The following is a 23809-nucleotide window of genomic DNA, read 5'->3' as shown; positions in this document are numbered from 1 at the left end:
TGTGCATGGGTTCGTATCCCCAATAAGCACCAACCCGGCATGGCCTGGAACCCAGGAATTTGGGCATGTTCTCATTGCCCCACTGAATGCTTGTGTAATTTCCTGGATTGTGTACTGAGTTCGGTTCTTTCTGCCCAGATTACCGCTCCATAGGTAATCATTGGCCTTACTATTGCAGTATATATCCAAAGTAACCTTATGGTTATCAGGTGATCAAGCTTACGTCTCCTAGTGAATGGTATTATGGTAGTTTTGACTGGATTGATCCACAGTCCCACCTTCCTGCACCAGGCACTAGTAACTCTTAGTCCAGTTTGGATTCAATCACATAGGGTATCTTCATATTTGCCCCTACAGATTAAAACAATGTCGTCCGCGTAACCCTGGACTTGTATTCCAGTATTTGTTAGCACATCCAGGAGTTCGTCCACTACCATACTCCACATAAGCGGCCATAATATCCCGCCCTTTGGACAACCTTGAGTAGTGTTCATGACAATAGAATTTGTGCCTGTTGGTACTTCTATTTGCCTGCTTTCTAGCATTTTGTCCATCCAGAAGGACAGGGTGTCCCCCCCCCCCCTTTGCGGCTCAGGGCATCTTGTATCTCTGTGTACGATGTATTGTCGAATACTCCTTTGATATCCAAAAACGCAAAGTGCTATTTCTTTTGTTTCTATGCCATCCCATAGTATATCCACCAGCTGGTATTCTTTGTGATCGACATCTCAAATCTAAAATTTACCGCAGTCTTGTCCGCCCTGCCGCCCTCTATGAGAATGAGTGTTGGTCGACTATAAAACAAAATGAACGGCGCCTCACGGTAATGGGGACAAAGATGTTGAACCAGTGGCGTAATACGCCATGATTAGTCTGAACATCGAAGTCGACGGAAAACGAGCAAAGGCTGACAGAAACAACGATGGCTTGACACGCTTGGTGGTTCGCCTCGCGACTGCCTGCAGATCAGGCCTTTGAGAGACCCCACTTGTGAACGAGACAAAGGCTGAAGAAGAAGAAGAAGTATAGACGGTGGTCTCACACAGATATTCGTTTGAAATAGATATTTATCCGAAATAAATTTTTATCAGTCTATTTTGGAAGGCAGACTGAGACATTTGCTTAATCCCGCGTGAAGGTAGTTTTTTTTCGGTTTTTTAGAAATTTTTTGTGACAAACTGGATAAAGGTACAAATATGAATTTTTTACCATATATTTATTAATGTCTTGAGCATGCGTAGTAATTTCCAGCACGATAGCATCGTTCGTTATTAAAAGACAGGGCAACTTATATACCCATCCCCCAAAAAAGGTGTTTTTCTGCTGCCACGCTAGAGGGCGTTGTGATCATCATAAAGAAAATATTGAAAGCTATGATAAATTGTTGGTGCCTTATTAAATTTTTCTTTTGTGAATTTTGTGTGTTTTTCAATGCTTCTTTAATGAATAAAAAAAACTTCTGAATCAATTACAATTATCCTAGTTTGCGGACATTTCTGCGGTCCGCAAACTATTCTGAATAAGTCCTGCCAATTTCAAAGAATTTCATTGGATAGGTTTTGGGCTATAGTGGCAACCGATTTTCAACATGCAGTTTCGAGAAAAACGCATTTAAAAAGTAGAATGCGATTTTCAACCATAAAATCTTACCATTAATCTGCTATTCCTAGCCCATAAAACTTTCTTTCTTGAAGAAACACAAGTAAAGCCTTGGCTTCAATTCTTATGATTTTAGCGAAGTCATTTGAACCGATAAATACGCGCTTTATTACGGCGATCGACATAAATCTGGCATGCGACTTATCACGTGTTTAACACTATAATTTCCGAACGACTACGAATATAAAAAAAACACTTTGCCCATATATTCTATCTACACTACATCTAGATACAATTAATGCCAAAAAAAATCGATCGTGTGTCGGATTCGAGGAATCGTGTTTTTTTTGGCATCAATTGTATATAGATATAGTGTAGAATATATGGGCAAAGTGTTTTTTTGATATTCGGAGTCATTCGGAAATTATAGTGTTAAACACGTGATAAGCCACATGCCAGATTTATGTCTATCGCCGTAATAAAATGCGTATTTGTCAGGCGGAATGACGTTCGAATAACTTCGCAAAAAGGATAAGAATTGAACCCAAGGCTGCACATGTGTTCCTTGAAGAAACCTAAAGTGTGTGAACTAGGTACAGCAGATTAATGGTCTGTTAAGATTTTATGGCTAAAAATTAAATTCTACTTTTTAAACGCGTTTTTCTCGAAATTGCATATTGAAAATCTTCTGCTACCGCAGCCCAAAATCTACCCAAAGAAATTCTTTGAAATTTTCACGACTTATTCGGAACATATTTCTACGGTCCTCAAGCTAGGATAATTGCGATTCATTCAGTAGTTTTTTTCATTAAAGAAGCCTTGAAACACCAAAATTCACAAAAAAAAGTTTAACAAGGCACTAAAAATTTAGCTTTCAATATTTTCTTTATGATGATCACAGCGCCCTCTAGCGTGGCAGCAGAAAAACCCAATTTTTTGGTGATGGGTGTATAAATTGCTTTGTATTTCAATAACAAACTATGCTGTCGGGCTGGAAAAATTGTTACACATGCTCAAGATATTAATAAACATATGGTGAAAAACTCGTATTTGTATTTTTATCCAGTTCTTCACAAACATTTTTTAGAAAAAGCGAAATAAATGGCCTTCACACGGGATGACCGCCTTAAGCAGACATAATTAATGGTAGCGTTTCAATGCGCGTAACTTGCAAATACCCCAGGCAATATTCTGTCCATCAAATCGTAGCAGCACCTATCCAGGAATTTAATGACTCTTATGGATTAGATATTCCTGATCATTTAGCGATTCATTATGAGTGATGTAAAATATCACTTGACGGGCACTACTAAAAGAAGTCATGGCCGAGCATCGGAAATCATAATCCTTAATATGCTTTCTTACAATTCACCTCAGGTTGAAGTCATACAAATATATATTTGATTAAACAGCGAAATAAGACTATTGCAACTGAAAATTCAGGATGGTGAATTTATGATTACATTATTACAATCACAATCAGGACAGCTCGATTATGATTGCAATCACGTAATCCTGAAATTCGCAATAATAATCGCGTAATCATTGATTATGGCATGCCCAACTGTACGTGAGACTCGACTTCCGATTTCCGCCTTGTTCCTATTAACTCTAAAATATCCAACTAATACTAAAAAGCAGTTCATCCATCGTATATTTAATACAAATCACAACTGCACAGGAATAAAATTTTGACGACCGTATTTCGACTAAGAAATTTCAGCTTTTCTTTTTTAAATACAACAAACTTAAAGAAAAAAGCTCATTTCGGATCAGTGTCGCGTCATTTTCCTCGCTGAAAACATATCATTCACAGATATTTTGCGCCAACGGTTGAACAAGTATTTTCAGTGGTGACTATAATAAAATTGTGTGTACTATTAGTGGCGTGAATTTTTCCGAAATTTTCCTGTGCATCCACTCACGGCGCAGACTTGAAATGCTTTTCTATTAATTTGTATACTTTCGGTTGCCAGCGGCCATATGAAAAGAAGAAATTGCATCCAGGCCGCGGATCTCAATTCAAATTATCATTAGAACTCCATTTGAAGCATCAAATGATTGCGGAAAATACTAAAAATTCCAGGAAAAATAGTGAGGATTAAAAGTCCTATTTACTTATATAAAAGCAACACTTGGTCATCGATGCGGGCTTGCTAAGTTCCGTATCGTACTATGAATTTAATCTCCGACAAGCTTAAGCCGCTTGGAGGGCATTTTCCTTCTATCATCTTCACAGGATCTATTTAAATTAATTAATATTAAGCCTTAATCTTGATTTTTCAAGGAACGCCATGTTTTGCTTTTAAAGGGATTTGTATAGTTGATGCGTGTCGCACCAATTTAATTAAGCCAAAACGGTTTACAATGTCTAAATTTAACTTCACGTGAGAAAGACAGATGCGATATTCAGAATATTAAAGCGAAAGCGCGACAAAAATTGTGTTGATATCAACTTGAGCGACAAAGAGGGGTCGAATATATAAATTTATGAAATTCTGTACACATTAAAGAAAAAATAGATTATTTGGGTTGGCCATAAGCTCTTAATATTCCGACGATATGTGAAGTTCACTCTTTAGACCCGGACGAAAGGGCGAGTGCTCGAGGTGGGACTCTTTAAGTTTGTTCTGCTTCTGCTGTGTACAGAGGAGAAACTCATCATTTCAAATCACCCGGTGTGGGTTCAAATCAAGAAACAAAAGTCTACAGTTTGAATATTGCAAAAAAGTCGCCGAAAACTACAAAAGAGGTTTATAGTATAATATTATTAACACGTGATATTTGGACATCCCTTCAGACACTGAAAATATTTGAAGGATCAGAAAATGTTCTGCGATTCTGCAATTTCGGATTTTTTTTACTTAACCTCAGAGCTTGAAATACCTGGGACTAAACGCTCGTCGGCTATTTTGAGAGAATAGGTTCCACTGCATGGCGTAGTGGCCCTTCTTTAATGACCTATCTGCTGCCACTTCCGCTTTCTAATCAACACGCTAACAGTTAATTGGCCTGTGCGGCGACTTGCTTCTTCATTCAAAATAGTATCAGGCCAACGAACCTCGATGACACGTCGCAAAAAAGTGTTGACGAGAGCTTTTGAGTAATAGTTGTGGCCAATTTGCATGCGCTACTCCCATGTAGCAGCACATAATGGACCTTGGAACAGAACAGTCTTAACTTGATCTTGGTGTTGAGATAACTGTATTTCCAGATTTTACATAAAGTAGCGACCATGGATCTAGCGTTGCTAATGTCTTGAGCGTCAGTTCGATACCACCATTGGTTGAAGCAGCTACATATCAACGCCTTGGATGCTCTGTCTATTAATGCAGATTGGAAGGGCGTGATGATTCGTCATCTTCTTCCGTAGCGCCCCTTGGCCCCCTCGAAGTCTCCGCCTCAACTCCTATTGGGCGAAAGGCTTCGTCCTTAAATTTTGAAAAGCGAGCTTCAGGTTAATTCAGTTGTCAATCGAGTCTTCCCATTCGTTTCAAGGTTTTACAAACAATCATTTATATTCCACCTTGCTATTGAGTATGCTTCTAGCAATTTTTCTATCATCAATGCACCCAAAATTTATGGACGGGGTTGGATCGCATGACCTTACTATCTCTCAACTTCTAACCACCGCAAAAGCACTTAATTTATTATTTCTTTCTATTGTTTGTTAACTACAAAACTCTACTTAAATCGGTTTATCATTTGCCTTTCTTTTTAGTCATAATGTGGAACGATGTAAAACCCTTTACTTCCTTTTTAATTACTAAAACCACCATTCCCTTACGCTGCGGAACTGTCATACGGTATCTTGTTTTTTTTTGGGCGACTGGGGGTTGGACTCCCCGGTACACTTCGTACTACTAGCTAAATACCTTCCCGCCATCGGAGAACTAGCCGTTGACGCATTACTTCGGGCTAGTGCTTATGCTCTCCCGGCGGATAATTCCTTTTACCAATAGGAGGGGAGAGGAGGAAGGTTGAAGGAATCCCTAGCCATTCATTCAAGAGCCCTCTTCGCAACAAGAGCTCGAACATCCATCTATCAGCACTTTTCAGCATCTCTTTGTCTGCAGCAAGCTCCCTTGTTAGATTGTTGACAAGAGAAAAAGGTGTCATCGAGGCTGTCCACCACTATATATAATCAATCAATCTCTCCATACGTTTGATTTAACCACGGATTTGAATTGCCGATGAGCCATGCAGTCCATCTGCCTGTTGACTCATTTGTATATACTTCAACGGGAAGTTACTCTTACAGTGGAAGTAAGAATATAATTTGGAATCCTTTTTATTTACTTTCCTTAGGTCGTGTCCTTTCTTAGGGACTAACTTCGTTGTGGATTATTATGTAACTCGATTGAGTAATTTTCTGTGTTCCCCATTGGTATTGCAACTTCTCTTTTTAGGAATTTTAAATTTAATTTTATGGTTTTCTCCTCTGTTTATTATCAATATCTTCTGGCAATTTAAATATTGGCTTAATTAGGTACCCATTCTTTATTAGAAGCTCTGCGGGGTTCCGTTATTATCGCGATTTCGTGTTCCTGGTTATTGGTATAGGTGGCTTTATTTTCACCACCGCGTTTCGAAGAATCCGTCAAAAATTACTTTAATATAACTGGGCACAGTCTGTCTAAGATTTTCTTGATTTACTCTTCCGTCTTCCTTAAGCTTGCCTTTAGAAAGCCACCTTCCTTCCTGTGCATTTAGACCTGTTAATGTCCTGTGTGCTGATAGTTTTTCTTTTTTGTTTAACGCTTTGCTTGTTCTATGTCTACTGGCACTGATCTCGTTACCGTAAAGCAGCGCTTCAAAAAGACTATTTTTTGCACAGATTTCATTGTGACTCTGGATGTCCCGATGTCAAATTATTAATCTTTATTGCAACTGTGTAGCTATTTGTCATCCCTTCTGGACGCTTTTCTCTCTGCCGCACGAGATCCATCCCGAAATGGTTGCAACTATTGGTTAGCAATTTGGTGAGGATTTACAAACTATGAATCAAACGCTTTCAGCAAATGGAGTAATTTCAATTAAAAGTGCGAGTTTTCCAAATATGTGGCAAAACGGTGTTAAACTGACGATTATCATCGTTCTATTGAATGAACACATTTAGGAATTGATCCAAACAGAAGCAATTCTTTAATATATGGTTGCCGTTCATCCCTTGGTGGGGCATAGCGCGTCAACACACCTACACGTACGTGTACGATGACGCTTCAACTCCTTCCAGGTTGCCCCGAGACGCCCGAACTCTTCCTCTACTGTTTAACGCCAAGCGCTCTTGGGGCGACCCACTCGTCGGCCATCTTGGGAGAGTGAGGTCGACTTCATGGCGTAGCTAGCAATAGAATTGCCGTCCTTCCTTAATGTGCGATCTATCCATTGTCACTTCCGCTTCTCCATAAACTCGTCCACGGGTAACAGGGTCCTTGTATCAGGCGAGCATAACTCGATGGCATGTTGCAGACAGGTGTTCACGAAGGCTTGTATCTTTTGAGTAACAGTGGGGGTCACTTCAACAAGGCAACAAAGGCGAATTTAGCACTGTTAATGGGCCGAGTAACATCAATGCGCCATTTGATATTTTGCTCCATTACATTTCGCTTCGATAATATTTATTAGTTTCTCCGGAATGCGGCTCCAACGTAAAGCATACACTCTCTGTCGACGCTTCCGAAAGCTTTCTCGAAATCGTGAAGCTAATTGTTTCAAAATGGTTCATCCGCATCCGTATGTTACGGTGATTGGCCTACAATAGACTGAACTCCACCCGATGTGATACGGTTAAGAACGATAGTGAAGTGTTTTTTCCACCTCTTCACCTGCTCACCATCGCGGATGGAGGCCTGATCGTTAACGTCCCTCACAGAACCACCGAAAGATTTGCGACCACATGCAAATTCTTTCGTGATGCGGTATGCATTTCTGAAATCATTATGTTCTGCGGCATTTGCGGCTTCCTTGATTACCGCAATAGCAAATTCCCTTTCGAGGCCGATATCAGCGCTCATCTTGTTACAGACATCCAGGAGACACCTACTAAATCTAAATGATTGCTGGTACGCTGACGGTCAGTAGAATCCAAACTGGCTTTATGGAGAGCTCTGTGCTGGGACAAGGCGGTGTAAGGTGTATAGATCTACAAAACATCTTACTCCGCTTAGGCCCAGAATGCCCAGATTATATTGTTGGAGTTCTCGCTCGAGTTGGAAAAGCGAACATTCTGGGTCACTAACTACCGTTTTCGAGGAGTGTGCGCACATTCCAGAAATTAATCATAGTCCCTTTTCGATAGCCAAAGGTCTTTGGCATGAGATGAGTCCCTACCCGAGCCGTTGTTGACGTTCCGGTAGGAGTGTAGTTTCGAAGTTTGCAGATAGCTGGCCCATAACTCTTAATAGGTTGTGATGCGACCGCTCAGCATATTTTTTGGAGCAGTAGCAACCCTAGATTATGATTGATCTTATCATTTCAGCTGGCTAGATGATCGTGAAAGCAGGTTGCGTCCATACCTTCGTGGGGCCAAGAAGAAATAAAATAATTGAACTAACAATCTGCATTACAAAGTTGTTACAGTTGATTAGAGACTGGCGGCTAATAAGTGAAGTTTCACTGTTAAATATATCGTTACTTAGAATTTAGTCTGACTATTGCTGGTGAACAGTCTTTAATAAAAAGACGGAATCCTAGGAAAACGGATTGGACAAAGTTCAATGGGCTTCTTGGCGACAAAGTAAAGCTCCCTAAGAAGTCATGCGCTCTTTTGGCGATAGAAGATCAATTGGAAACCTTGAAACACATCCAATTAGAATGATTTGAAGAGGTTTGTCCTATATCCCCAAGCCAAAGTGTTAAAACGGTGCTATGGTGGAACAGAAAACAGTAAAAACTCAGAAAATCTGCATTCTTGATTTGGTTAAGCCTCCGGAACTCGCAGCGTGAATATAAGAGGCTCGTAAAACGTTCGAAGCGACACTCCTTTAGATCATACTGCTAGGCACAGGAAAGGGTGACTTCCAAGCTGTGTAGAGTCGTCAAAAGTGATGAGCCGGCCAAGATGGACTCTTTTGGAAAACCTGACGGAACTTTCATGACTTCAAAGTACGGACTCTTTTGGAAGTACAACACCCGGGGGAACAGGTGGCAGATATGGGGGGAAACAATTGGTGGTTTCCGCAAATTTTTCAGTCTATTCAGTTCAAGTATTGTAAAGGAAATTGGGACATTGTAAGAGCGATTACACTCAATGAAAAGATGAGAGCTTCTATACTACCCTCTGAACACTTCAAAGCACCTGCCGTGGATGGCATCCATCCAGCGCTGCTAATGTGTATAGAGCACTTAGAGCAACTTAAAAAAATGTTTTTTCTAGGATGTCTTGCTCTGGATTACGTGCATGGCAGAAGGTTTAGGTAGCTTTCATACCTTAGCATAGGAAAGATTCAAATCCAAAGAACTTCAGGCAGATTAGCTAAACATAATTTCCATTGAAATGTCAGGAGATACTGGTTGATCATCACATTCGCTAGACGGCGTTAAGGTTGTGTCCACGAAATGAAAACCAACACGCTTACCAACGTGGAAAGTTCTTTCTCTCCACTCTTTGGTTTCAAAGATAGAGGACGCAACTCTGAGAGGCGAATACGCGATGGAGGTATTCGTGGACATTGAAGGGGTGTTTGACTCTGTGCTTTTTCCGAAGGTCTGTGATACCGTCAGAGAGCATGGTGTTTATTAAACTTTAATTAAGTGGATCTATACCATGCTAACGCAGAAATAGCTGTGTGATGTAACGGGTGTTGATCATCATCATCATCATCATCATCAACGGCGCAACAACCGGTATCCGGTCTAGGCCTGCCTTAATAAGGAACTCCAGACATCCCGGTTTTGCGCCGAGGTCCACCGATTCGATATCCCTAAAAGCTGTCTGGCGTCCTGGCCCACGCCATCGCTTCATCTTAGGCAGGGTCTGCCTCGTCTTCTTTTCCTACCATAGATATTGCCCTTATAGACTTTCCGGGTGGGATCATCTTCATCCATACGGATTAAGTGACCCGCCCACCGTAACCTATTGAGCCGGATTTTATCCACAACCGGACGGTCATGGTATCGCTCATAGATTTCGTCATTGTGTAGGCTACGGAATCGTCCATCCTCATGTAGGGGGCCAAAAATTCTTCGGAGGATTCTTCTCTCGAACGCGGCCAAGAGTTCGCAATTTTTCTTGCTAAGAACCCAAGTTTCCGAGGAATACATGAGGACTGGCAAGATCATAGTCTTGTACAGTAAGAGCTTTGACCCTATGGTGAGACGTTTCGAGCGGAACAGTCTTTGTAAGCTGAAGTAGGCTCTGTTGGCTGACAACAACCGTGCGCGGATTTCATCATTGTAGTTGGTATCGGTTGTGATTTTCGACCCTAGATAGGAGAAATTGTCAACGGTCTCAAAGTTGTATTCCCCTATCCTTATTCTTGTTCGTGCTTGTGTTTGACCAGTGCGGTTTGATGTTGTTGGTTGATTCGTCTTCGGTGCTGACGTTGCCACCATGTATTTTGTCTTGCCTTCATTGATGTGCAGCCCAAGATCTCGCGCCGCCTGCTCGATCTGGATGAAGGCAGTTTGAACGTCTCGGGTGGTTCTTCCCATGATGTCGATATCGTCAGCATAGGCCAGTAGTTGGGTGGACTTGAAGAGGATCGTACCTCTTGCATTCACCTCAGCATCACGGATCACTTTCTCGAGGGCCAGGTTAAAGAGGACGCATGATAGCGCATCCCCTTGTCGTAGACCATTGTTGATGTCGAATGGTCTTGAGAGTGATCCTGCTGCTTTTATCTGGCCTCGCACATTGGTCAGGGTCAGCCTAGTCAGTCTTATTAATTTCGTCGGGATACCGAATTCTCTCATGGCCGTGTACAGTTTTACCCTGGCTATGCTATCATAGGCGGCTTTAAAGTCGATGAACAGATGGTGCAACTGTTGTCCATATTCCAACAGTTTTTCCATCGCCTGCCGCAGAGAGAAAATCTGATCTGTTGCTGATTTGCCTGGAGTGAAGTCTCTTTGGTATGGGCCAATGATGTTCTGGGCGTATGGGGCTATCCGGCCTAGCAAGATAGTGGAGAATATCTTATAGATGGTACTCAGCAACGTGATACCTCTATAATTGCTGCACTGTGTGATATCTCCCTTTTTATGTATGAGACAGATTATCCCTCGCTGCCAATCGTCAGGCATTGATTCGCTGTCCCATACCTTGAGCACAAGTTGATGAACCACTTGGTGTAACTGGTCGCCTCCATATTTAACCAATTCGGCTGTAATTCCATCGGCTCCTGGCGACTTATGATTTTTTAGCCGATGAATTGCACGGACTGTTTCTCCTAAACTTGGTGGTGGCAGTATTTGTCCGTCGTCTTCAGTTGGCGGGACCTCCAACTCGCCGATGTTCTGGTTGTTCAGTAGCTCATCAAAGTACTCAACCCATCGGGGTTGAGGTGTTGATCGCTCCCCAATAAGTGGCTCAACTCTCCGAAGAAGTGAAATATATGGGAGTTATTCTGGGCAAGAAGCTTCTTTGAAACAAATATAATAAATAGAGCTAAAGATGAAATGTGCTATCATTAGGTAGATGATTGTTCATACATCAGTAATGTGGGGAGCTACACGACAAAAAACTGTGTGACTGCGTATTATCGAACTATGAGCATGACATCCGGCGCAGCGCAGCGATATGAGCAGCTCATTAACTAATTCGATTAGATCGATGGAGAAACAATGGACGTGGGGGTGCAGAGTATTGGAAGAGTTATTGAGAGAACTGAATCCAAATTTCGTAATGCGTTCTGATTCTCGGATCCCCATACATGTGTTTAGTAGAAAATTTAACGTTGGCTTGAAACTTGAGAAAACTGGGAAGAATCAGATGAATGCGTGGCACGATATAATGAAATCGTCTACACCGATGTCTCAAAATCCAAGCAGGGTTCTGGAGCAGGGGACTTGGGACAATATGCAATGATCTTTCAGGCTGGACTGTATGCGATGTTAACAGCGAAAACCTGATGAGCAGGTGCATTGCTATCTGTAGCGATATTCAAGCTGAATTGAGAGCGTCGAGAATTCCTTTGATTACTTCAAAAATCGTTCAGGCATGCAGAAATCGATGGAACTACTCCGCGTTTCTGGTTTGGTGAAACTACTTTCGGCACCTGGTCACTACGGTGTACAGCGAAAGTCTCGAATGCCTTATCAAAAGAGGGTTCATTCTCCCCTTGGCCCGGATCAGAACGAACCATTGGAGTGTCGGTAACATTTGGTAATGGTGCTATAAACAATGGGAACAAACTTCACATAATGATAGGTGGCAGAACTTTAATGCTGCTAAACACGCCAAATTTTTCATGTCAGAGCCAAGCAAAGAAATTGCAAAATCAACCCTGTCGAAAAGTAGGAAGATTCTTGTTGTGGACATTCTGATTGACCATAATTCATTAGCTGGTCATATGATTAGAATAGGTATTCTTGAAGATGATTTGTGTCCATCCTACAGTGAGGAAGCAGGATCCACCGAACATTTTCTATGTAAGTGACGCATCAGACATTAGACTTTTGGTGTTGATGTGCTCTAGCTGCAGCGGGTAGCATCACATCCGCTAACGTAAATTCGGTGAAATATAAACGAATCCGGGATATTCCGTTAGACGTGGAATCGAATGCAATGGACAACTAGAGTCTGGGTGCTCAGAGGCCTGCCCACCTCATACACACACCTACATGCTAATGTTGAGTTTTGCTTTGCTGCTTAATTTTTCAATTCTCTTGGATCTTATCACCTGCTTATCGGCAATACGAAAATATTCGTCCGCTTGATGGATCAGTTGTGGTGGTTCCTTATTATTGTTGTTATTTTTTCTTCATATTTGAATCAGTTTCATTCATTTGGATTACAAGAGTATGGCGGTTGGACGTCTACATTATAGTCCTCCATAGTATGGAAGGGTTGAGCTTACTCATTGAGGCGTCCTGCTATCAATGAGGCTTCGATTGAACATAGTCAGTTACCTCCGATTACCAGCTATTCATTGACCACGATTTGCATAAAATCCTAGTGGAGGTGTTTTTTTTAATAAGATGGTCATCTCGTACAGTGTCTTGGGAGAAGAGAGGCGACATGCTGCATCAGTTTATCTTCCAGTCCACTGCTTGACATATTAAATTCTAAATGGTGGACTGATATCAGTTTAAAAGTGTTGGTTAAGTTTCAGAAAATACAATGAATAGCTTTCAAAAAGATATTTTGAGGTAAGATGTCGTTTTGAGGGACAATTTCGTTGGAACCTAGGAAGGTTCATCGGAGTTTCCTATATTTGGGTCCGATGTTAGCAGATGTTAGCAGTTAGTTTATGGGGTTTGTAAATTTTTTGGAATGGAGTTTTTACTTATTTCGAACGTATTTATGTGTGCCAACGATTTCTACCTTTTCTTAGTTAGGAAACTCGGAAGGGGGCTGCCTAAATTAGCTCAGGCCTTACTTTTCATGTTCTTGAATGGTGTGAATTTCATTAATATTCGATTGACTTAAAAAGGATTCCAAATTTCATCTCAGGGATTGAATAATCTTTTTTGATTCGTTGGCCTAAATCTACGGAAATATTAATCATCTAGGAAAATATTATTGAAAACTATTGATGGATGTAAATGGTTACATATAGCATGGTAAAATTTTCAGTTAATGGGAATGTCATCACCAAAAGTAATGCCTTTTCGGCCCAGATTATTGCGCGCATAATTAGTTTAGCCTCCTCCGTCCTTTGACCACTGCGATATACATTATATTTAAATTTTAGTGGAAAATGAAACATTCTGATATGATCAAATTAACTCTTGCTTTTGAAAGGAATTCTATTTCGATTTTTTTTAAAGCAACTCCCAATTTTTTATTGAAATAAAATGGAAAAAGATCTAGTGATAATTTTAGAATTCTAAAAAAAAAAACAAAATCCATTTAAGGATCTATATCGTCTTGCCAATGACTTATTGAATTTACCCGTGAAGGTTGCTTCTGAAATGCAACATTTTTTTAAAAATTGTTATTAATACCAGTTAGCTGGCAACCGAAAATATAAACATTATTTATTTCCATGGTTAGAAGCAGCTCATTGGAAACGTGGAAATTACTTGAAAAGTTCCTAACGGGAATAGCAGATTTAAAGGCGGAACAATGAATTTAATGTTCCGTAAGAATTTCCACGAAGGAAGGACATCAGGCGGTCACGGTGGTCTCAAGCTGGGCAACAAACCGAACCGCTCGCAGCAGGCAAAGAGATCCAGGGACATGGCGTACCAATACGCCGAGGAAGTACACTACAGGACACATATTTTTTTCGCTCCAAATCGGTCTGGAAACCAAATCGAGCAAGAAGGTTGCATTGATGTTTCTGTGTGCTATTCGTACTTATTTTCTGCTTTCATTATTCATAGAGTTAAAACCGTAAAATTAGCAATTAAAACCAGGAGAACTCTTAAAAATTAAATTGATAATATTTCACTGTTTTTATAGCAATGGACTTGGAGTGGTCTTTCGAGTTCCATTAACACTCTACTGATGCACGTAACATATAAAGTGTGAGGCACTTTAACACAAGTAAACAGTAATTTCAGAAAAAAAAAGAACATATGAATTCGCACAATTTTTGTTATTTATTACGAAAAATAGATGTGCCAAAATTATTAATGTCCGTTCGTATGCTTATTTATGTGTTGCTCATCTTTTAGGCTTAGTCTAATATTTATTTCATTTGCAGAACTGCAAATAAATTGCAATTAAAACACGAATGTACTACTAAAAAGGAGTACTATCTTTACGTAGGGTTTCTGTGGTAACTTTTTAAAACAAGCAAACTCTACCTGCTTTGGCGAAGATTCTCTTATGAATTATGAATGAAGATTATAAAATTTTCCAAGGAGAGATGAGTAGTAATGTCCTGTCACTTCATAACTGATGACTTTAAAGGTTCGCAATCGGTGTTTTTTTTCAAGTCAGTTAAGGGCTAGGAGAACAGAATTATTATTCCCGTCATCTCTTAATTTGAAATCCTTATTTATGTCTTTTCGACCGTGGATGTATTAATTTATTGTAATTTCTACGCCATTAAGCCTTTGTGATCAGTAACGAAATACTCCTGGCTAGTGGGGCAGTGAAGAAATGCACTGAACAGTCTGGGTGGCACGCTCAAAGTTACGAACTTTTGGGTTCCCGGTCATAGGAACATAGAAGGAAAAATAGCGGACCACCAGACTGACCAGGCTAAGGGTGACAGTGAAGGGTGGAATCTACTCGTATTACTTATCTAACTCCAAATGGCGAAGGCTCACCACCTGCGCTTATTCAGACCAGAGCCTTCTAGTCAACCCTTTACAGCACTTCACATCTTTGAGATGCTTTGTGACGACAACCAGTGTTATGTCGTTGGCGTAATCCACTACTGTGGTTTCCTCCGGAAGGGGAACATTGAGTACATCGTTGTACATGATGTTCGACGGTATATATATATCGTTGTCATACCAGAGCCGCCTTTTCCTCCTATCCACAATAGCTGTGATATAGGTGGAAATACCGCTCTTTGCCAGCAATGTCCGCATTAGATTTCAATTGGCCGAGTTGAATGCATTCTTCACGTCGCGTGAATTGCATCTTCGAGCAAGCCAGTAGTCAATTTGATGGCACCAATGATACGTCTGTCATACTGCCAATCTGCAAGACCCACTTGGCTCTCAACAACCGGAAGTAATCCATTATGTATTACCCGCCCTAACATTTTCCCCGCAGTGTTCAGAATACTTATGGGTCTGTATGTGGGTGGTTCACCTGCCAGTTTACTAGATTTAGGCAGCAATACCTGCTTGTGCCGCCCCCATGCCGTCAGGAAACATCTTCTCGAACATGCACGCTTCAACTGCAACTCAGAGAACATGCCCGCTATGGATTTCACGGTAAGTTTAAGAGCCTTATTCGGGACTTCATCCAGGCCCGGGCCTTACCGTCGCCTATACCGCCGCAGATATCCAGCAGCTCGTTCTGATAACTGGCAGTATTGGCGTCATAATCAGAGGTCCTTGGAAGCTTTTAGTGCTCTCCTCTCGCTGGGGGAATAGTCCTGGGAGATTTTTAACAAGAGGATAGAGCATGTAGCACGTGGAGGTGAACAGCCTCTGAATCACTCAATCACGATTGCATAGGTCCTGCTGCCTGGTCGATTATACCTACCGCCTTCTGCGCCACTCTTCTAGCTCGGTGGTAGGCTGATCGAAGGCCGCCTCTCCGAAAGGTTCACCTTCGTTTGCTAGAACTATATCCAACTGCGCAAAAGCTTCTAATAAACTGTGCCCCCTTACTTTTCCTTCTCTGCTATCCCACTCGAGTGCCCAAGCGCTGAACTTATCAGTAACCTTTGCCTTCCTCCCCTTGCGTCGAGAAGCAGATTGTCCAGCAGTCCTCTATTTCGCACAATACGCGTTTGGAGTCCGGAGTGGAGTGTAATCACTCCCTGACCTTTCTCTTCATACCTTCTACATTGATCGGATCGATCTATGCCGCTGGTGTATGACTTCACAAAGTGCCTAAACATGAGGCATTTAAGGCACCTTTTTAGTCAAATCTGTTCTCTTAAACGGCAGACTGCCCATCCAATCCGAACTTTTTGGATCGCCCACAACTTCTGTGTTGCCTTCGCCTGTACTCGTATTGTGGCCGCTTGAATAATGCTGTAGACTTTTCGTAAACTTACAATGTACTACTCCACAAGTTCTCCTAACTTAAATTGTTCCTTCGAGGCAGTGGAAATTTATCCTTTCGAAGCCACTTCATTAAGATCCTTACACTGTATGTCGATCTCATGTTTTTGCGCACGCACTGTGGCATTCTCCCTGAGTGAGTTTTTAACTTGATTGCGAAAGCCATTATTTTCGCCTAAGGTGGATCGTTTCAGCTCGAACATGAGATCCGCTTTCTGGGTTCTTTGGATTTTGTTCGCATTTCCGCTCAGACTTGTATGGTTAGGCATCACCTTAATCGCTTATGACACTGTTGGAACAATAGGTTTCCGCGTCTCCTTAGAATTCCTTTCTTCCTCCTGTGATCTATTATGAAGGACTCTAATAACTCTAACCATATTCGTTATGGTGGTGCTTGGTGCATGTTGTGCTTGTCCTTGATAAATACGGATAACTCAACTATTTTTCCCAAGCTGGGTGAACGGTAATTTCTCCAGATAGGGAATCTGTTCTTTATGAGTCCCGACACTACTCCTTTCGTACATTCCTTTACCTTTGACATGTATTGGTCTTGCCATTTTCTTATCCTTTACTGTATTTAACGTTGGTGGAGATCTCAGAGTCGATGAGCTTCTTCTGAATGGGTCTCTTTCATGGTCCTGGAGTACCTCCTGTTGTCACCCCTCTTGAACATACGCGGTGGGTATTGTTGCCGTTTTTGTCGTCCAGCATTCTGCTTCAATTCATCTTTGGTTTTGTTACCGGTTTTCTCGATAATGTGGTACTACGCTTGAACATCTACTTCTCCAAATCCAAGTCCACCTGTCTGTTGCACCCGATTTGTTTGAAAGCGGCTGTGGCTATTGGATTAGTACTTTTCGATAGAGATCTAATTTTTGATATTGAGTGAAACATAGGGAAGTGAGGGCTAAAAATGTATGCATCGAAAAGTGTAACAGGTCTCGTTCTCAGAACCTATCCAGCCGAAAAATCTGAAAAAAATCACAATGGTGCACTTATACAAAATCTAGGCTTTAAAATACTTCCCATTCTGCATTCTCAAGTAAAGTTAATAATAGCATGTTGGTGTATTTTAGAAATTTACCCCCATACCAGTACAAAAATTATACAAGTAAAGAATAATATAATACACAACTTTGGAAACCAAATCGAGCAAGAAGGTTGCATTGATGTTTCTGTGTGCTATTCGTACTTATTTTCTGCTTTCATTATTCATAGAGTTAAAACCGTAAAATTAGCAATTAAAACCAGGAGAACTCTTAAAAATTAAATTGATAATATTTCACTGTTTTTATAGCAATGGACTTGGAGTGGTCTTTCGAGTTCCATTAACACTCTACTGATGCACGTAACATATAAAGTGTGAGGCACTTTAACACAAGTAAACAGTAATTTCAGAAAAAAAAAGAACATATGAATTCGCACAATTTTTGTTATTTATTACGAAAAATAGATGTGCCAAAATTATTAATGTCCGTTCGTATGCTTATTTATGTGTTGCTCATCTTTTAGGCTTAGTCTAATATTTATTTCATTTGCAGAACTGCAAATAAATTGCAATTAAAACACGAATGTACTACTAAAAAGGAGTACTATCTTTACGTAGGGTTTCTGTGGTAACTTTTTAAAACAAGCAAACTCTACCTGCTTTGGCGAAGATTCTCTTATGAATTATGAATGAAGATTATAAAATTTTCCAAGGAGAGATGAGTAGTAATGTCCTGTCACTTCATAACTGATGACTTTAAAGGTTCGCAATCGGTGTTTTTTTTTTCAAGTCAGTTAAGGGCTAGGAGAACAGAATTATTATTCCCGTCATCTCTTAATTTGAAATCCTTATTTATGTCTTTTCGACCGTGGATGTATTAATTTATTGTAATTTCTACAAATTTGAAATTGTTAACCAATTAAAACTCTTACCTGGAAAGGTATCAAGAATCGCTAAAAACGCTAATAAAACTCTCATAAATTGTCTAGCATCGGAATTTGAAAGTTTCTATCAACTTCTATCTGGAAAAAGGAGACTTTTCACATATGGATCTGCATAATAAACTTTCTTTCTAAAGAGTATCTAACATTGGTATCTTCGATTCCTTAAACGGTGAGGTACTCATTAAGTGCATCCCATTCTGTTAGTCCTTTTACCCGATCGTCATTTTAGAAACTATCGCCAATTTCATCCGCTAGCTTGATGACGTCTTCATCAAGTGCGTTATTCATCCTCCGAGTGGCGTGATTACATAAGCTTCTATACTGATTTGAGTCTAATTTGATTGATTTTTTCCTTAATGTGATTAGGCCATAGTTTGAACACAATGTTTTCACACACTCGTTACAGTTTTGCTTCAAAATGTGTTGGGCCACTTGCTATGCTGAAAGGACATCCAATCTCATACGTAATTGACCAATATTTTCCGTGAATTAGACCTTTTCTCTAATAATTTCGCATCAAGATTCTATATATTTTCAAAACGCGGGAAACCGAAAGCTAGGCGCTAAAGCCCTAAAGCGCTTAGCTTTCGGTTGCGCCTACCACATGATGTATATCCATATATTGAGACAAAATGTTCACTTCAGCGTGGTACTGACATTCAGAGTCTTCGAATTCGAACTGAGCGACAATTTGACCTACTATGTATAAATTCGTTAATAATCGGGTCATTTCCACCAAACATGGGAGGATTATATCATACAGGATGCGGCAGCATAACTTCCTTTTTTAAAATGCGCGCCACTCAGTTAGTTGATGTCATAGCGGAGCGCTAGTGGTCTCGTTCAAGAGGGGATACTGTAAAGTTTTGTTCCGACACGGTTCAGTCGCCATCATGCGTTGGAATAGTGAGGAGCGTGCCTTTGCCGTTGAGGTTCACTTTTCAAGCGGATGTTCGGTTATTGCAACACAGCTTGCATTTCGAAATCGCTTTAATTTAGCCCCGTTGGCTCCCGTCCCAGACCGCAAATCAATTGTTACATGGGTCACTACATTCAGACAAACTGCAAGTGCGACAAAAGGAAGAACTGGAGTCCCTCGGCCCGTTAGATCACCTGAGAACATTGAAGCAGTGAGAGCGTCAATGTTGCGATCGCCACGGCGTTCTGCGCGCAAACACGCATCTGCCCTTGGACTATTCGATCGTTCTGTGAGAAGAATTCTTCGTGATGATCTTCATTTTCATCCCTATAAGATGGCGATAGTGCAGGAACTTTCAATTCTCGGATGAACGCGTGTGAGCTTCTTCTTGATGTCGTTCCCGAGGGTGCTATTGTTTTTCTATGGGGTTTTTTGAAATCCCGTGTTTATGTGAACCGTCCAAGAACCCTACAAGGTTTGAAGACCAACATCCAAGAAGAAATTGCCAACATAACACCTGCTATGCTAACAAGAGTCATGACAAACGCCAGAAATCGGTTTACGCAATGTATGGAGAATGGGGGACGTCACCTAACAGATTTGATCTTCAATACAATGTAAATAAAAACTTTAGACAAGTACCTACATCATAAAAAATAAATAAATATTTTCCGATGCATACAATAGTTTTTATTGAGTTTTGAAAAAAGGAAGTTATGCTGCCGCACCCTGTATAATACATAGTATACATTACCGAAAAATTTCATGACTCTAAGATGAATTTAAGAGGAGTTTTACAGTCAATTACTCAAAAATATTGTAATATACTATTATTAACTTTATTTGAACAGATATCGGTAAGGGGGTATTTCGTTAGCCTAGTCATCGTGTAGTGGCAGCTTCGTGATTTTTTCCAGATTTTTCGGCTGTTCAGATTCTGAGAATGGGTCCGTGAAAAAAACGACTGTTTTCCTTGCGCATTAAATGTAAGAACTGATGACATTTCAAAGAACCAATTGAGACCTTTTATTTTTTATTCTACATGACTATATTTAGTGAAAAATCATTTTACACAAATCCTTAAAATAACGACTGTAAAGAGGGAAAACAATAGATATTTCGACCGAGCGTAGAGCCGAAGACAGACTTTAATAATACTTTATTCAATGGACCTATCGAAAATAAATATACTCATGAGAATAAACTGGATAAAAACAAACAATAAGGAGAAAAATCAATTGTCAATGGTAGCCATTTGTTGATCTCTCTTTGCTGAACACATGATTGTCTGATGGGGAGGTCTTTGTTATGACGGAGAATTTTAAATGCACCATCCAGGACGGTGTGGTGTAGAAAACTTGTAATGAAAGAGCGGCTGGGGAGCGACTAATGCAGAATGTGGCGGCGTTACAAATGTTGGACTGTCTCATTTCTGGCTCCATTATGATGGTGGCGGTGCACTACACTGACAGGCATAATGCTACATGTAAGCTGATTTATCAGAACCTTATACACAAGTATGGACTGATCACAAACACATGCCCGGTTGACCGATATGGATCCTTCAATAGTTGTTCTTACCACATTAATTGAAATCGGCGAGTTTTAACTGATTGCCATATTCGACATATTCCAAGCCTGACTTTCTGTCAGTTGACAAGAAGGGTCGCTCAGCACACAGTGTTGCTTTTGCGATCTCCAATAATAGTAAAATTGTGCAGAAATACCCGAAGAAGAAAGTGAACCATGAGCTACTAGCTTGGAAAAATAAAGAAATTTGGCGTTGTAGTTCATAAAATATTGTCAGTTCTACAGGACTTCCTTAACTTTTCCAGCCTGTGGTAAACAAAACTGCGGTAAATTTTGTATTTGAGATGCTGATGTTAAGTGGAGGTTGCATTCTAGTGTCTTAATCGTGAGCTCAAGGGTGACTCTGTGGGGAAGGCAGGAAGTCTGTGAGGATTTTCAATGTCGAAGTCTTTGCATCATCACCATATAAGCCTTAGATAAGAAGCTAATATCCAATCTAAAATAGTTTCTTGTACTTTTCCATCTGGCTCCTGCAAGCGTCTATACATGGATTCCAGGCGGAGATACTGGCGATTCCGAAGGTTGTCGATGGCTGGGGCGTGAATCGAGTCTCAAGCCTAACAAGGTCATTCTGAATGTAAGCCAGGCGGCCATTAAGCCTTTGTGATCAGTAACGAAATACTCCTGGCTAGTGGGGCAGTGAAGAAATGCACTGAACAGTCTGGGTGGCACGCTCAAAGTTACGAACTTTTGGGTTCCCGGTCATAGGAACATAGAAGGAAAAATAGCGGACCACCAGACTGACCAGGCTAAGGGTGACAGTGAAGGGTGGAATCTACTCGTATTACTTATCTAACTCCAAATGGCGAAGGCTCACCACCTGCGCTTATTCAGACCAGAGCCTTCTAGTCAACCCTTTACAGCACTTCACATCTTTGAGATGCTTTGTGACGACAACCAGTGTTATGTCGTTGGCGTAATCCACTACTGTGGTTTCCTCCGGAAGGGGAACATTGAGTACATCGTTGTACATGATGTTCGACGGTATATATATATCGTTGTCATACCAGAGCCGCCTTTTCCTCCTATCCACAATAGCTGTGATATAGGTGGAAATACCGCTCTTTGCCAGCAATGTCCGCATTAGATTTCAATTGGCCGAGTTGAATGCATTCTTCACGTCGCGTGAATTGCATCTTCGAGCAAGCCAGTAGTCAATTTGATGGCACCAATGATACGTCTGTCATACTGCCAATCTGCAAGACCCACTTGGCTCTCAACAACCGGAAGTAATCCATTATGTATTACCCGCCCTAACATTTTCCCCGCAGTGTTCAGAATACTTATGGGTCTGTATGTGGGTGGTTCACCTGCCAGTTTACTAGATTTAGGCAGCAATACCTGCTTGTGCCGCCCCCATGCCGTCAGGAAACATCTTCTCGAACATGCACGCTTCAACTGCAACTCAGAGAACATGCCCGCTATGGATTTCACGGTAAGTTTAAGAGCCTTATTCGGGACTTCATCCAGGCCCGGGCCTTACCGTCGCCTATACCGCCGCAGATATCCAGCAGCTCGTTCTGATAACTGGCAGTATTGGCGTCATAATCAGAGGTCCTTGGAAGCTTTTAGTGCTCTCCTCTCGCTGGGGGAATAGTCCTGGGAGATTTTTAACAAGAGGATAGAGCATGTAGCACGTGGAGGTGAACAGCCTCTGAATCACTCAATCACGATTGCATAGGTCCTGCTGCCTGGTCGATTATACCTACCGCCTTCTGCGCCACTCTTCTAGCTCGGTGGTAGGCTGATCGAAGGCCGCCTCTCCGAAAGGTTCACCTTCGTTTGCTAGAACTATATCCAACTGCGCAAAAGCTTCTAATAAACTGTGCCCCCTTACTTTTCCTTCTCTGCTATCCCACTCGAGTGCCCAAGCGCTGAACTTATCAGTAACCTTTGCCTTCCTCCCCTTGCGTCGAGAAGCAGATTGTCCAGCAGTCCTCTATTTCGCACAATACGCGTTTGGAGTCCGGAGTGGAGTGTAATCACTCCCTGACCTTTCTCTTCATACCTTCTACATTGATCGGATCGATCTATGCCGCTGGTGTATGACTTCACAAAGTGCCTAAACATGAGGCATTTAAGGCACCTTTTTAGTCAAATCTGTTCTCTTAAACGGCAGACTGCCCATCCAATCCGAACTTTTTGGATCGCCCACAACTTCTGTGTTGCCTTCGCCTGTACTCGTATTGTGGCCGCTTGAATAATGCTGTAGACTTTTCGTAAACTTACAATGTACTACTCCACAAGTTCTCCTAACTTAAATTGTTCCTTCGAGGCAGTGGAAATTTATCCTTTCGAAGCCACTTCATTAAGATCCTTACACTGTATGTCGATCTCATGTTTTTGCGCACGCACTGTGGCATTCTCCCTGAGTGAGTTTTTAACTTGATTGCGAAAGCCATTATTTTCGCCTAAGGTGGATCGTTTCAGCTCGAACATGAGATCCGCTTTCTGGGTTCTTTGGATTTTGTTCGCATTTCCGCTCAGACTTGTATGGTTAGGCATCACCTTAATCGCTTATGACACTGTTGGAACAATAGGTTTCCGCGTCTCCTTAGAATTCCTTTCTTCCTCCTGTGATCTATTATGAAGGACTCTAATAACTCTAACCATATTCGTTATGGTGGTGCTTGGTGCATGTTGTGCTTGTCCTTGATAAATACGGATAACTCAACTATTTTTCCCAAGCTGGGTGAACGGTAATTTCTCCAGATAGGGAATCTGTTCTTTATGAGTCCCGACACTACTCCTTTCGTACATTCCTTTACCTTTGACATGTATTGGTCTTGCCATTTTCTTATCCTTTACTGTATTTAACGTTGGTGGAGATCTCAGAGTCGATGAGCTTCTTCTGAATGGGTCTCTTTCATGGTCCTGGAGTACCTCCTGTTGTCACCCCTCTTGAACATACGCGGTGGGTATTGTTGCCGTTTTTGTCGTCCAGCATTCTGCTTCAATTCATCT

The 23809-nt window shown here is 41.2% G+C and overlaps 1 protein-coding gene across 9 annotated transcripts in view; it reads left to right on the top strand.

Annotated features, from left to right (window-relative positions):
• The window catches only part of LOC119654274, a 125640-nt gene that overhangs the window by 69484 nt on the left and 32347 nt on the right, over window positions 1-23809 (top strand). For 3 of the 9 annotated variants that reach the window (XM_038059554.1, XM_038059551.1, XM_038059546.1), the window contains exons 1-2: window positions 3322-3469; window positions 13760-14033. The exons of 2 other annotated variants lie outside the window; for them this stretch is intronic. In XM_038059554.1, coding sequence (XP_037915482.1) covers window positions 13832-14033 — 202 coding nt within the window. In that variant the 5' untranslated portion in view covers window positions 3322-3469; window positions 13760-13831. Of the gene's footprint in view, window positions 1-3321; window positions 3694-13759; window positions 14034-23809 lie in introns of those variants that run through there. 4 more of the 9 variants (XM_038059549.1, XM_038059548.1, XM_038059547.1 and 1 more) reach the window with 4 other exon arrangements.

The sequence above is a fragment of the Hermetia illucens genome, chromosome 4 (genome assembly GCF_905115235.1).
Source record: "Hermetia illucens chromosome 4, iHerIll2.2.curated.20191125, whole genome shotgun sequence".
Classification (NCBI taxonomy): domain Eukaryota; kingdom Metazoa; phylum Arthropoda; class Insecta; order Diptera; family Stratiomyidae; genus Hermetia; species Hermetia illucens.
This window is presented reverse-complemented; position numbering and strand designations above follow the sequence as displayed.